The sequence below is a fragment of the Phaethon aethereus genome (genome assembly GCF_964289735.1).
Source record: "Phaethon aethereus genome assembly, chromosome: 8".
In the NCBI taxonomy this organism is placed as follows: domain Eukaryota; kingdom Metazoa; phylum Chordata; class Aves; order Phaethontiformes; family Phaethontidae; genus Phaethon; species Phaethon aethereus.
The window spans coordinates 23,664,469-23,677,337 of record NC_138584.1 but is presented as its reverse complement, the minus strand read 5'-3'; the positions used below and the strand labels follow the sequence as shown (position 1 = coordinate 23,677,337).

At 41.3% G+C, this 12,869-nt stretch overlaps 1 protein-coding gene across 9 annotated transcripts in view; it reads right to left on the bottom strand.

Annotated features, from left to right (window-relative positions):
- ST3GAL3 (ST3 beta-galactoside alpha-2,3-sialyltransferase 3) overlaps positions 1–12,869 on the bottom strand; it is a gene marked incomplete at both ends in the record, with an annotated part of 188,601 nt that overhangs the window by 66,096 nt on the left and 109,636 nt on the right. For all 9 annotated transcript variants that reach the window (XM_082003288.1, XM_082003290.1, XM_082003292.1 and 6 more), the window contains one exon: positions 7,084–7,178. In XM_082003288.1, the coding sequence (XP_081859414.1) occupies positions 7,084–7,178 (95 nt within the window). The remainder of the gene's footprint in view (positions 1–7,083; positions 7,179–12,869) is intronic.

Genomic DNA, 12,869 nt, shown 5'->3' with positions numbered 1-12,869 from the left:
AATTTTAGGAAAACCTGGCATGTGTTAAGTGTAAGCTCCAGAAAGCCCTTAAGGCCTTTTTTTATAACAAGATATAAATAAAATACGTAACATTTGGAGTTTTGATTTACATCGTAGTTTTGGAGCCTTCAGGGATTTTTTTTTTTCCCAAGCTTTTCTTCACAACCAGGAGTTTGTTTTTTCAGAATACAAGCTTAGTTCCCAACATAATCCCAGGGCTTGGAAAGTTGGAACATTAATTTCACAATCAATTATGCCAAAAAATGGGCAACATTTTGCCATAACCATGCATTAACCATTTTGATCCAAACTCAAGTCTGATGCACAGGAAGCAATACAGCCTCTAGAAACAGGCTAGTTCACGCCAAATGAAAATTGACCTTGAAAGATTCACAATGTGCTGCCCAAAGACAAGCAGGAAAATAAATACAGTTGTTCTAGAGGGCTGGTCTTCCCTTTGTTGCTGCATTTCTGATGCCCCTTCACAGATGGCTAGGCAATGTCTTCAAGGCCAAAAAACTCAATAACTAGTACAGTGATTTCTAATTCTCCTGACCCTTGCAGAGACATTAAAGTGCGGCACTTCAAAACACAACAGCCAGAGAAGACCTGCTCTTCCCTCTAGGAGGTAAAAGGTAGGAATCATAACCATGTCTCCATTGCACTTCAACACTTCTAGGAAGATCTCCAATATGGAGCCACCCAATTAACTGCAAACTTGGGGTTTCAGATCTCCCTGCAGCACCTTTCCCTTCTCAGTGGGTTGGGAGAAAGACTATTCTTTAAGCACATTCAACAGCAAAGCATCAATTTTTATTTAAATAAGGGACTGCACAGGAGGGTTGTACTTTCATCAAGAGAGCTCAAGAGTGAGAGTTGATTTAACTTCAAAATTCACAATATAACTTCCCTTTAGAGGCTTTATTCAGTAATGAAAAGCTGATCCTCTACTTCTGAAACGTTTACGGTTTTTTTTCCCTTCAAACCTCTCAATTTCTTGAAGCTATAAAATCAGCCAGATTCCCTAGGGAAACAGCAGTGTTTTTATAGCTATATCCCCATGTGATAATGGCAACTATTACCAATTTTGGTCAAATGTAAAATTCTAGTAGAAACTAGTTCAAAAATCTGCCTCAAGAAACAACAACCTTGTGTTAGTACCTACTCTGAACAGAACTAACAGCTATACATGCTTGTGCTTTTTGCTTATTTGTTAAGGAAGAAGATATGAAGAACAAAAAAAATGCTCACAGTTGGAAAATCATCTGTAAAACAGAGTACAGCTAACAAAATAAAGACAAGGTTAGAGAATTAAAGCAGAAAAGTGACACCTCATTATCAAGCAAATCCAGTCAAATGTCGGGAAGGTGTTTGCATGTGGCACTCCAGCCTCTGTAAAGAGCTGGAACAGTAGGCTGAAAAAGACCTACTTTTCTGATAGTTTTTCTTTGGGTCAGCCATAAATTTCAGTTGTGATGTCCAAGTGAGTATGTTTTCTCACAGATAAAGTATTGCTCATGCCAAGAAAATTGATGTGGAAGAAAACGCTATGCAAGAAAAGAATATGCATGAAAAGAGATTTTCTCCTGATAACATTTTGATATGCCAACTTCTGCATGCCCCAAAATTCAACATTTTCACTGAAGATGAATGACCTCTCCCCCATGAGACTAATGAAACCACTGCTAAGCAGCACTGAACCCTGGTTCTTCCCAGAAGCACTAACACAAAAGAAAACATCCAAATAAAACTGAGTACAAGAACAATCAACCATTGCACAATACATCTATTAGCATTGGTGCTCCGAGCAAAGACTTGATTTCTTTGTCACCAGTTCCAGATGTCCCTCTGGTATCAGATGAAAATATGAAGTCTCCTGGCCAGTACTACGTACTACATTTGATAAAACTGTAGCACTTCAAACATGTTCTTGATATGCTCTTATCACTGTGGGGAAGAAATTGCTTTCTAGATTCCTGGTGGGAGGCAAATTCTGATATGGCGAACAAGACAGTCACTCCCAAAGAAATAAATATCACCTTCAAAGACAAACAGATTCAGGGCCAACAAAGCAGCCTCTGCTTAAAACAATCTAGCAGGAACAAAGGTAGAAGTGAAGACCTATAATTACTGCTAAGCAATGACACAATTACAGGCTAAATGCGTGGTAGAGATATTACATGGATCATGTTTGTTTATTTTTTTAATGTATGCTGTGCTGTATGTTTTTGCTTAAGTTCAAAAAAACTGCAGCAACCCTCCCATCCTCATTACACAGAGAGGACGCCAGATACTAGCTCCTCTTTCGTATGAAAGCCTTTTATATTCTTTAAACCACATGTACTGAGAAATTCTATTAATAGTCAGGTATTTCTCCAGTCTTGTTTGTTGCTCTTCTCCAAATAACTCTTTCCTTTTGCTTTAGCTACAGAGGTAAATTTGGGGAGGAGGGCCTCTGGGATTAATAATCTCACTAACACTCTAAACAATTTTTCCATTGCTTATTCATTGACAAATTTAACCCTGAAAGCAGTGCACATGCTAGAGGATCTCTGCAACAACATGGACAGCATGTGCATATTCATACCTCCGTAAGTTACACTGATAGAAGCACTGCTAGAAAAGGGTGCAAATACAAAAGAAGGAATTTAAATTTCAGTTTAAAAAAAATCTCCATAACTCATTTAAGAGCCTGAGACACCGAAGAGCCTTGTTCTTCACTGAACAAGCTGCAAGAGCAGGCTTGGTGGGTGCTGGGAAGGAGGAATTCCTACAAGTAAATTAGGCCCTCGCTAATGGTGAAATGTGGGAGGCACTCCAACATCCCAGTTAATGCCGAAACAATAGCCTGGGACACAGGAGGGTGCGCGGCAGCCTGAGCTGTCCCCCACAGGACATCTTGACATTTATAGCTTTTAGAGTTCCAACTTCTTGTAACAGTTTGATTTTTCTCAACAACTCTTGAGGTTGACTAATTTCATTGTATTCCTGAATGACATCCCTTGTTTTGGCTATATACACTGTAATAAACAAACTGTCAGCAGGGCATCGGCCCACACTGTCCTACACGAGCCCATACTATTGAAGTGTTAGCATAGTCCCCGATGGTTTTCGCCAGGGCCAAATACTCTTCCCTAATTCTCCTGTATTCATAAGGTCACAGGCTAATACAGGCCAGTGACCTTTCTTGATAGGAAGCCTGGATATAGACATCTTTTTTTGGTTTTTGTTTTTTGGGTTTTTTTGAGGGGAGGGGGTGGCGCAGGAAATTAACCTGTTTGAACAATGAGCTCGACTGCCTTCAGGACCAGAGGACAACCATTTTACTTTATTAATAGAGATGGAGTAATTTCCAAGCACTCACAGTGGAACATCCTGTTTCTAGATTCTGTCAAGTCACATAGTAGGAAACAACAAAGCTCTTTTTTTAAGTAAGTGCAGTCAAATATGACACTGGCCTGTTTAACAACATGATTATTCTTCATAATTTAGAATATTTTGATTTAGATTCTGAAAGATAACCTTGCGCATTCATAGCCAGCTGCAGAAGTCACTGGGTGAAACCTAGAGTGCCACTGTTACACAAAAGGCCAAACTAGATACTTGCAGTGACCCTTTGCGGTGTCAAAACCTAATATTCTCATGCCTCTTCAGAAATATGTCATATCTATCACTTTTCCCTATTCTCTGCACACAGAGAGAGCAAGGATCACTGGGGACTGGGATCAAATAATTAGGATCAGCCCTTGGTCGAAATCTTTGGTGAACAGAGGCAGAGTCAACAACTACATGATGTACTAAAACTCTCTGCCTGTTTAAGAAAAAGGTACAACCACTCCTCATACACTCCTCTTCAAATATTTCTAATACCTTGTATAGGACACTCAGGGATCACAGTTCAAAAAGAGTTTGTAAAGACTTCTTACCATATGCCTCATGTCAGAAAGTCCTGTTCATAAAGGCATAGGGTCACCACCTGCTTACTCCTGTGCTCCTTTCATTTGGCAGACAAGTTATCACTAAGGTGTGGTTATCAGTTTCCAATCTGACAGGAGATGTGCATTATTTCTACGCAACAGTTCATTTCAGAACCAGCATTATTCAGGAGGAAAGTCTAAAAACTTTCATATTCAGAACCATACTCACCTTGAGGGCTGCTACATGCAAATGCTCTTGCAGACAGTGGGGCACTGGTCATAAAACCCCCTTGCATGGGCTAATGGCCAAATCAGAAAATGACCAATGAAGAAAAGGAGTGAGCATTCTTTCATGAAGAAACACTGTTAAGCTTTCTAGGTTATACTGAGCACTTTTTAGCATCTGGAGATAGAAGAACTGTCTTTACACAATCAGATACTTTTTGAAGAAAATTAAGATTCCTGATGAACTGTGTCAAAATGATCAGCATACTGCCTTCTCTTTGATATGATCACCTTTAAAGAGTGGTAGTCCTGCCCTGAAAACTTCTGAGACATTTCTACTCTTTTACATGTAATTTATACAGACATGTTACTCCAAATTAGTGCAGGTCAGTAGACAATGCTCCTCAAAAGCTGCTTTACCCTAAAGATTGCAAGACTGGTTCTTGCAATCTTGGAACTGTTCTTTCTTGGACCAGTAAACACCAAGTGACAGATGAAAAAGGACTTCTTCCAGTTTTTTCAGAGACAAAGCAAAGAAAAGCTTAGCTAGAAGTCTGAAGAACAGTGAGAATCTTTAACAAGAGAAAGCAGAAATGGTGGATTAGCCTCCGAGCTGCTAAGAATCTGTTGATTTCATAACTTTAGTATGTTCAAGCTACCACAGATTAGTTTCTGGAAGTTTCTTGGAACATGCAGCATTACTGAAAGTGAGCTCATCCTGTAGCTGTATTTCACACACACAAAAAAAACCCAACCCAAACCCCAAAACAAATTCATTTTGTACTTGGACTAGATCACAGTGACTTGAAAATGCCAGGTGATATTCACCAAATTGAATAGCAAAATCTTCCTATTACCAACCCAGCTGCAGCCAGTGTCTATAAACACCGACTGCCCTTCCCAGCATGATGCACATCGGAAATCCCAGCTGATGGTGTCACAGGATTTCCTAACGCAGAGAAAACTCCTGTCCTCTCTGTTTCAATACACACACATCTCTCTCTACACTTTCTCAGCCATTCCCAACTACTCTTTTTCCCATGCACATCCCAGCTCTGATAGTCTTCATTTCGCATGAGCACGTGACTGAGCTCCATGCTGCCTGCCTGGGTCAGTTGTTTGGATATCATCAGATTACCCTGACTGAAAGCCCTAATGAGGTGCTGATCCCATCATCCAATCACTCAACTGAGCCAGAACGTGTCCCGTGGGATGGACAGAAAAGACTGATGCAAGAATTCCAAGTGATGTGTAACATGAAAGGGCGCCATTTGCATCGCTAGGACTCACAGCCTGTCAGCATGGCCATTAGAAATCCTGGGCTACAGAGATTTATAATTCAACCTTCCCACACACAGAACTCCAGACTGAAACTTGGCACAAAATTCAGTCCCAGGAGGGTATTAAAAAAAAAAAACAAACAACAAACCCACAACCCATTCAACGGTTTCCATCCCATGGCTTCAGCTCACAGCCATTTAAATAATGGCAATTTCTCATTTCTCTTTTTAACTGAGGAAATCCAATATAAAACACCAGATTTACATAACATTGCAGTGGTGATACAAGCTGGCAACAAACCCAGGGAGAAGGATGCCAGAGCTGTTCTGTCATCCCCTTTTGGAGAATTTCTCCATTTGAATTCAGTTTAATACAATGATTTTTATTAGGTCTAGCTGACATGCATAATCTGAAAATCCCACCTCCATGTTGGTCAGGCAGTTTGCCCTAGCTTTGTACACCTTGTGTGCCTGTTAGAAGGGGACAAGCCCTCCTGTGGTCAATGCAGCCTTCCACTTGTGCTGCCGCTGCTATTTCTTTGCTGCTGGCTCATTTAGAGGACAGTAATTAGTTGCCTGTTGAGCTGAAAAAGGCTGACTGGACAAGGAATAGACGTACACAAAACAAAGAAGGGCATTGATGCAAGCCAAAAGAAATGAGTCAGTAGAGCCTTTGATTTGATCAGAGATTGTTCTGACAACCACCACACCTGCTTCCAGGGAGAGCGACAGACCCAAGCCTATAGTGGCTGCAGTCCTTTCTCCACCAGGTATTTCAATTCCTCTGGAGGCCATCTGTAATCTTGAATTTGTTAGTGGAAAAAAAAAAATCTTGGAATTGGATGCAATGCCACAAGCACTTCCTAATAAATACATCAGACTTCAGGAAGTTTGCTGCAAATCACTACTCTGAGTGTAAGCCTTCTGCTCCACAACTACTCAGCCAGAGAGGCCTTTGGTGGCACATGTGGGATAGCAAGGAGTTTGTGTCACCCACAAAAATTACCATTTGCTGGGTGGGCTACTGACTCCCATCTCACCACCACCAGCACCACTCTTGCTCTCTCACAGCATACCTGAGACGCAGCCTTTGCTGCCACACTCCAGCTAGAGGACAGGGCATATTACAGACCACCACCAAAGCATCTGAACAGATTTCTCCTATTTGCTATACAAGTCCACAAGCACAACTATAAAATAATTATATGACCAAAAGCTATGAAAAGAAAATGAAGATTTGTATCAGTGTTCAACCCCAATGGTCCAAGGCTCAGAAAGAGGAGTCCTTCCTGTTCTTTAGAGAATTACCGACTTAAAGGTACTTCAAATCAGTTTGGACTCTCTCTACTGCTGTCAGCCGAGATGCTACAGCAGTCAATGTCAAAATGCTTCTTCCAGAATGTGATGGTACATCTAAATTGCCATTGTTGCACCAATTCTCGCCATGTGCTAAACTATCCTCCCTAAGACCAGCCTCTGAGGTCCATGTTCCAGCTGCGAAAATCCTTCTGAGCTTGAGAGCTACATGTACAATGTTTCTCTAGAACATGGGAAATAGCTGAACTCAAAGGACCACCTGAGCTTTCAAAACAGAAAAACAAGATGGGGCAAGCATCTGCAGAACGACCTCCTTTTCCAACAGCTGTACAGTGTTCTCATACCTTGTCCTTTAATTCCAAAGGGGGGTACAAAGTCCCTGATACGTGCCCATTTCCTGAAGGAATCATCCAAGAACATTGGTGCTGGCTTCGAGAACCTGAGAAAACCAAAATGAGAGAGAAATTAATTTCTGAAATAGGCAGGACAAATTTCTGTAGGGAGGTTGAGAGAATCTACACCTAAGTGCTGATTCTACATTCTCACCAGCAGTACAGTAACGTGGAAGATTTTACTTTTACACAAAGGCGCCTGCAGTGAAACCAATCTGCCAGAATCCGTGCCATGAGGACACCCAAAACACTCCAGTCGTAAGCCTGTCAATCACTTCCACTCAGCAATTTAGAACTTTCACACTATTGTTTGGCTATTCATTTAGCTACAATAAGTTGTAAATTGCAACCAGAGTTTAGGCAGTTTTTACTTCCAGCTTTGTAAGCACAAGACAATTTATGTGCTGTCTGCACGAGCGTGTGAGGAGCTGCCTTTAAATTGTTCACCACACATAAGCGTGCTGTGCGGATGCACTGGGCAAATGCATGTGGAGAGCAAGGCTGGGGTTACCTGCTCTCATGGCTGCTTCTGCCTCGCTTGTACGCACATGCACAGCAGCTATCCTAACACAGGCAAGAAAGGAGACTGTTCAGGAGATCATGAAGCAGCACTTAGTTTACAGAGAATGGAAGTTCAGTACAGATGTAGGTGTTTTCTTCTGCATTCATTAACATATAAATGATTGAAGAGAGCTCCTTGCCAAACCAAACAGTTGTGATCTATCCAAAATCATTTACAAAAGAGAGAACTAGGTCTTCTTAACCGTGTCATTATGGGAATACATTATCCTAATTACACCATCAACAGACAAAACCAGCAGCTACTAAAAATTTGCCTCTTCTACAGCGGCCAGAGAGAAGGAAACAATTAGCAAAAGAAACTACAGAAATATTAAACTTCCATGTGGGACCATTTCTGAGTGTATCAAGATCACTGCTAGAAAATATGTTAATACTATTAGAAATCTGTTCATTCAATCATATCAAAACAGTAGTAGGGATGTTCTGGATCAAAATCAATCACACTATGCTACAGAAATGAAGAAAGGAAGGTATTGCATGTTCAGAGAGTCAAGAGAGTGCATCTCCACCACAGCCATACTGCAAGTGCAACGTACACGTATCTGAAATAGATACGGCCTGGCTAACCCAGGTACTGGTAGCAGAACAGACGTAATACACCGGTTTAACCCTCCCTTCAAGCTGTTTCTGCACTCAGCATGCACTCAGCATACAGTGCTACTGCAATCAGCTAACTTTTGGACTTGAACTACCTGGTTTAAGATAAACTCATCTACACTACACCACAGCCAAGTACAGAGCAACAATTTCAGATAGCAGCACAGTGAGGAAAGGATGAAATGAATTCTGAATTATAAATTGCTCAAAGTACAGTCCTATCACAGATGCCCAATAAATCAAAGGTTGCAGAAATCTCCAGGAGGGGGAAGAGAAGCCGAGAGTGTTTAACAAAACAAGAAGACTCAAACTCACCCATGCATACTGCTTCACATCCACTCATGCAATCTTTAATAAGATCATCTACAATCATAAAAGCAGGATGCACAGATGACATGGCTGATCCAGAAGGAAAGGAATGTTTTTCCAGAGCTGAGGATATGAAAGGATCTATATTACTTTATCTGGGAAAAGGTGGGGAAGATGTGTTAGACATATTAGAGCTTCTGAAGATCTGAAGTAAAAAAACACAGGCCTATTTAGGGCGGGGTGGGGGAGGGACACAGACACATAAACCACAAAACCCAAACAGAACAGGATACAATAATACTCTGAAAATATCCTAAAAACTTCAATAACCTGGCAAATTAGTTTAACATTTTTCTGAGCATTTTGGTGCACTGAAATATAAGTATTATGTTACACTGGTGGGTCTCCAAGGAGTTATCTCCACCTCCTTCCAACATCAATAGGAGGAATCTTTGCAGGATTCTCATACAACGCAAGAGCTTTGAATGGTTTACAACACAGACGTTCACAGCTCCTCCTTTACAGCTAACACTTGAGCTAACAGAAGAAGCCAGGTCCCACAAAATGGTCCCCATTCTCCCCAGGCAGCAGCCACAGTGAAGGACAATTCCATTGCCTGGGGGTCACCAGCACCTTTGGGCTGGTTTATTAGGTCACCGAGATACTCTGGTTGCTGCTGTGACATGCAATCTTCAGGGAAAACTTGGATGCTTCAGAAAACACCTACACAACCAGGTTTTATTCTCCTCTCAGGAATCAGGAGGATTCCCCACAATAATGCTACAAAGTAGTGCAGTGCAAATAAAAAAAACTTAGCCAGTTCAGTTCGCCTATCCAAGAGCACTGCACGAAAAAGAATGTACACGCTGTAAGGTCAGGCCTAACTCAGAAGTTGGTATTATTTATAGATGCAATTAACAGGTCTAGCTGCAAGCCATACACCAGGGAAAGACAGTTTACAGTAGTATGACATGGATTATTGAGTGCCTCTCCCTAATGCAGATTTCCCCTTACAAGGTATCTGGTAAAACCAGGAGGAAGGTCAGATCCTCCTGGGACTCCCTGGGTCCCGAGAGGTAGGTCCCCAAAAGCAGATGAAGCCCTAGCACGGCTGATCTGACGCTCTATGGTGTCCCTTCTGCATGTGACTAAAGTGATGCCCAAAGACAAGGGGGAAGTGACCACTGGCCTTAATACTGTATTTGCTACAAGTAAACTTTGGGATTTTCCTAGCAAAGAACAGAATAGCCTTAGACCACCTACTATTATGTAGTAATATTTAACAATATTGTATGCAGAGCCAGGGAAACTGACTTTCAATTCATACTTTTGCTTTATCTAAAGATGTGGGAGGAACAGTTTTTGGGGAAATATTATACCCATATGGGGGAAAAAAAGAGAAAATTAGAGGATATTTAGCCCCTATAAATCTTGACAGTAATTCCATTTTGGAAATATTAAGAAATCATAAATGCTGTAAGCTCGTGATCTATGAAAGGTGCTTTGCTACCTCAATAAATCAGAGCAGGCCAGAAGCTGCCAGAACACCCCCAGCAGTGACAGGGAAACGGGATCTGCCAAACCTCTCCAGGAGCATGGCTGCTCTGTCTCGGCTCTGAAGCGCGTCTGGTGTATTCTAGGACCCTTCAGGAAATAGCAGGATATGCCTCAAACAGGCCATGGGAACGCTCTCTGCAGAGCACCTGAAATACATTCCAAGGAATGCGTGGGAGTCTGACAAACAGAAAAACTAAACGTTTCTGAATTACGTTTAATTTTATATATACCGAGCAGCTTACATATGGCATGCTTCATTTTACCTGAGTCGTCTGCTGCTGCTACCTAAAGGCAGGTGAGCTTCACCAACAACCACAGTTCCAGAACCGAAACTGGCTTGTGCCCTACGGGCAAACAGTGCGTAAAGCGAGAGTTTTAATTTTTCAAATTTGGTTTTTAACCACTTCCTATCTACCCCACCCCAAATTCCAGAACAGACATAATCAAACCTCACAGCACATGACAGCCATGAAAAAGTGAGAAATTTGGATGCTTGTGGCACACACTTATGACCTGCATGATTTGGGTGAGAAATGCCAAGCATCTAAAGTCACTAGTTTGAATGACATACCCTGATAAAACAGCAAATGACATCTAAATAGACGAAATAGAGACTTGATTGATCTTGAAGGTTTTTTCCAACCTAAATCATTCTATGAAATGCTCAATGTCTTAATTACGAGGTACAGTCCAAGTCTCTCCCAGCTCTCAAGTTCGCATTCCTTATGCAAAGACATTAGTAAAATGTCTAACACACTTTGTCACTGCACACAGTGAGAGGAAGTGTGCTTCCAGGAAACTATTCTTAAACAGGAATCTATATACACAAGAAAGGGTGATATATATTCGTGCCTAGGGGATTATAGCTTACGTGACAAAATATTACATTTCCAGTTATTTTCTCCCTGACAAGTAAAAAGAGTTGTGACCCCAGAAATTTCTACCTGGAAGGCTGAACTAGCCTGCCGGAAGCTCCCCAGCCAAGTTTTCCAACCATTTCCATTCTGTCCTCGATACACAGATCCATTCACAACCACCCCTCTTTGATGTGTGCTGAGGTATTCAACATCAGCAGCACTAACTTCGCAAAGTATCATGCAAATCCTAAACCAGCCACCGCCTCTATCGAAGTAGCTATTGAACAATTTCAGACATTTAATCTAGATTAGAACCTGCTCCCTATTCCTACCTGCTATTTTCAAGGCAATTAATAAATAAATGTGTAGAAGGGAATAAGCTAGACCAGAGAGAAAGTAAAATAAACTGATTGATAGTCTTTCACTATAACAAGGAAAGAGGAAGACAAGGCCAAGTCCCTGAAAGAGTAGAGGAGAAGATGGCACCAGCTTCTAGAAATCATGATGGTAAGGAAAGGCAGACTGGCAGCCACTAAGCTCCACTGGGGGCTTATTTCTCAGATATTTCCTTTCCTTTTTTTCTTCCTTTCATCCTCCTTTAAGCCACTCTGCCCTTTTCTCTCTTCTTTAATTAAGGAGAATGAGCACTGAAAAAAACCTGAAAGCTGAAGGAAAAAAAAACCCCAAAAACCCAGTGCTAGAACCTCATATTGTACATAACCTGCACGCTGCATTTGTAAAAGGGCATGAACAACATTTTTCTTCTACAAAAGAATGACTTCTTTGTTCCAGCATGAATTCTACACGCTCTTTTGTTTGCTTATGCTCAAAAGCATCCATGGTTAGAGAGAACGTACAAAATCTACCAATTTTATTAATAACACGGCTGAAATACAAACTAAAGCACTCTAGCACTGAATAATTAACTCTGATAGAGACATTTAAAAAAGTAGGGAGCAAAAATCTAAACTAATCTTTTCCTTTTTCCCTAGTGAGACCTAGACGTATGTTCTCTCCCTTGCCTCCCTTCTCTGGGGAGCAGCAGGGTGTGATAGCACAGGGAATGAGGCGGCTTGTGGTGTCCTGATTTCACATTTCTTATTGACATTAATCCTCTGTCAAAAATCCAAGCAGCTCAAAGATTCCTAAAGCAGCTGAAAAATTTAAGAAACTGTATTAATAAGGATTAACCCCATCCTACAACCAACATACTTCTTTTCCTAAATCAGCAAATAAGAGAGCCAAAAATTGGATGGCTGCAAGAAGAAAACCTTTAACAGTAGAGACCAGGCCAAAAATTAAGCTGATCTTAACAAACTGCAGAAATAGTCTAAAAGAAAAATCAGACAGTATAGTAAAGACAACTTCGTGTTGTAGAATGGCCACACTGGGTCAGTGCACCCTACCACTGCCATTTGAGACCCTTAGTTCTTTCTTTTAGAAGAGACAGTGAGCCACTGATCCCTATCCATCTTCTCCCGTGCTATTCATGCCTACAGACTCTGGAGTGCACCTACAGTTGTCCCTTTCAGGCTGAAAAGTCCTCAACTAATTGGCCATTCACTATACAGATGCCAGTGAATTATGCAGCAGTATAACATTGCTTTGCTTTGTTCTCTGCCCTTTCCTAATAACTTTACCGTTTGGGTTTCGTCCATTACCAAGCTGGTGTAATCGCTTGTCCCTTCGCAGCTCTGCAAGAAGGACTGTGAGGGTGTAAACCATGGTCCTTTCTTCCGACAAGAAGGGGCAGTAAATGCCACAGCCACTCCAACAAATGCCTTTGAACATGCTTTATTCCATAAGCAAAGACAAAGAAGGGGCAGGTAAAGTCTG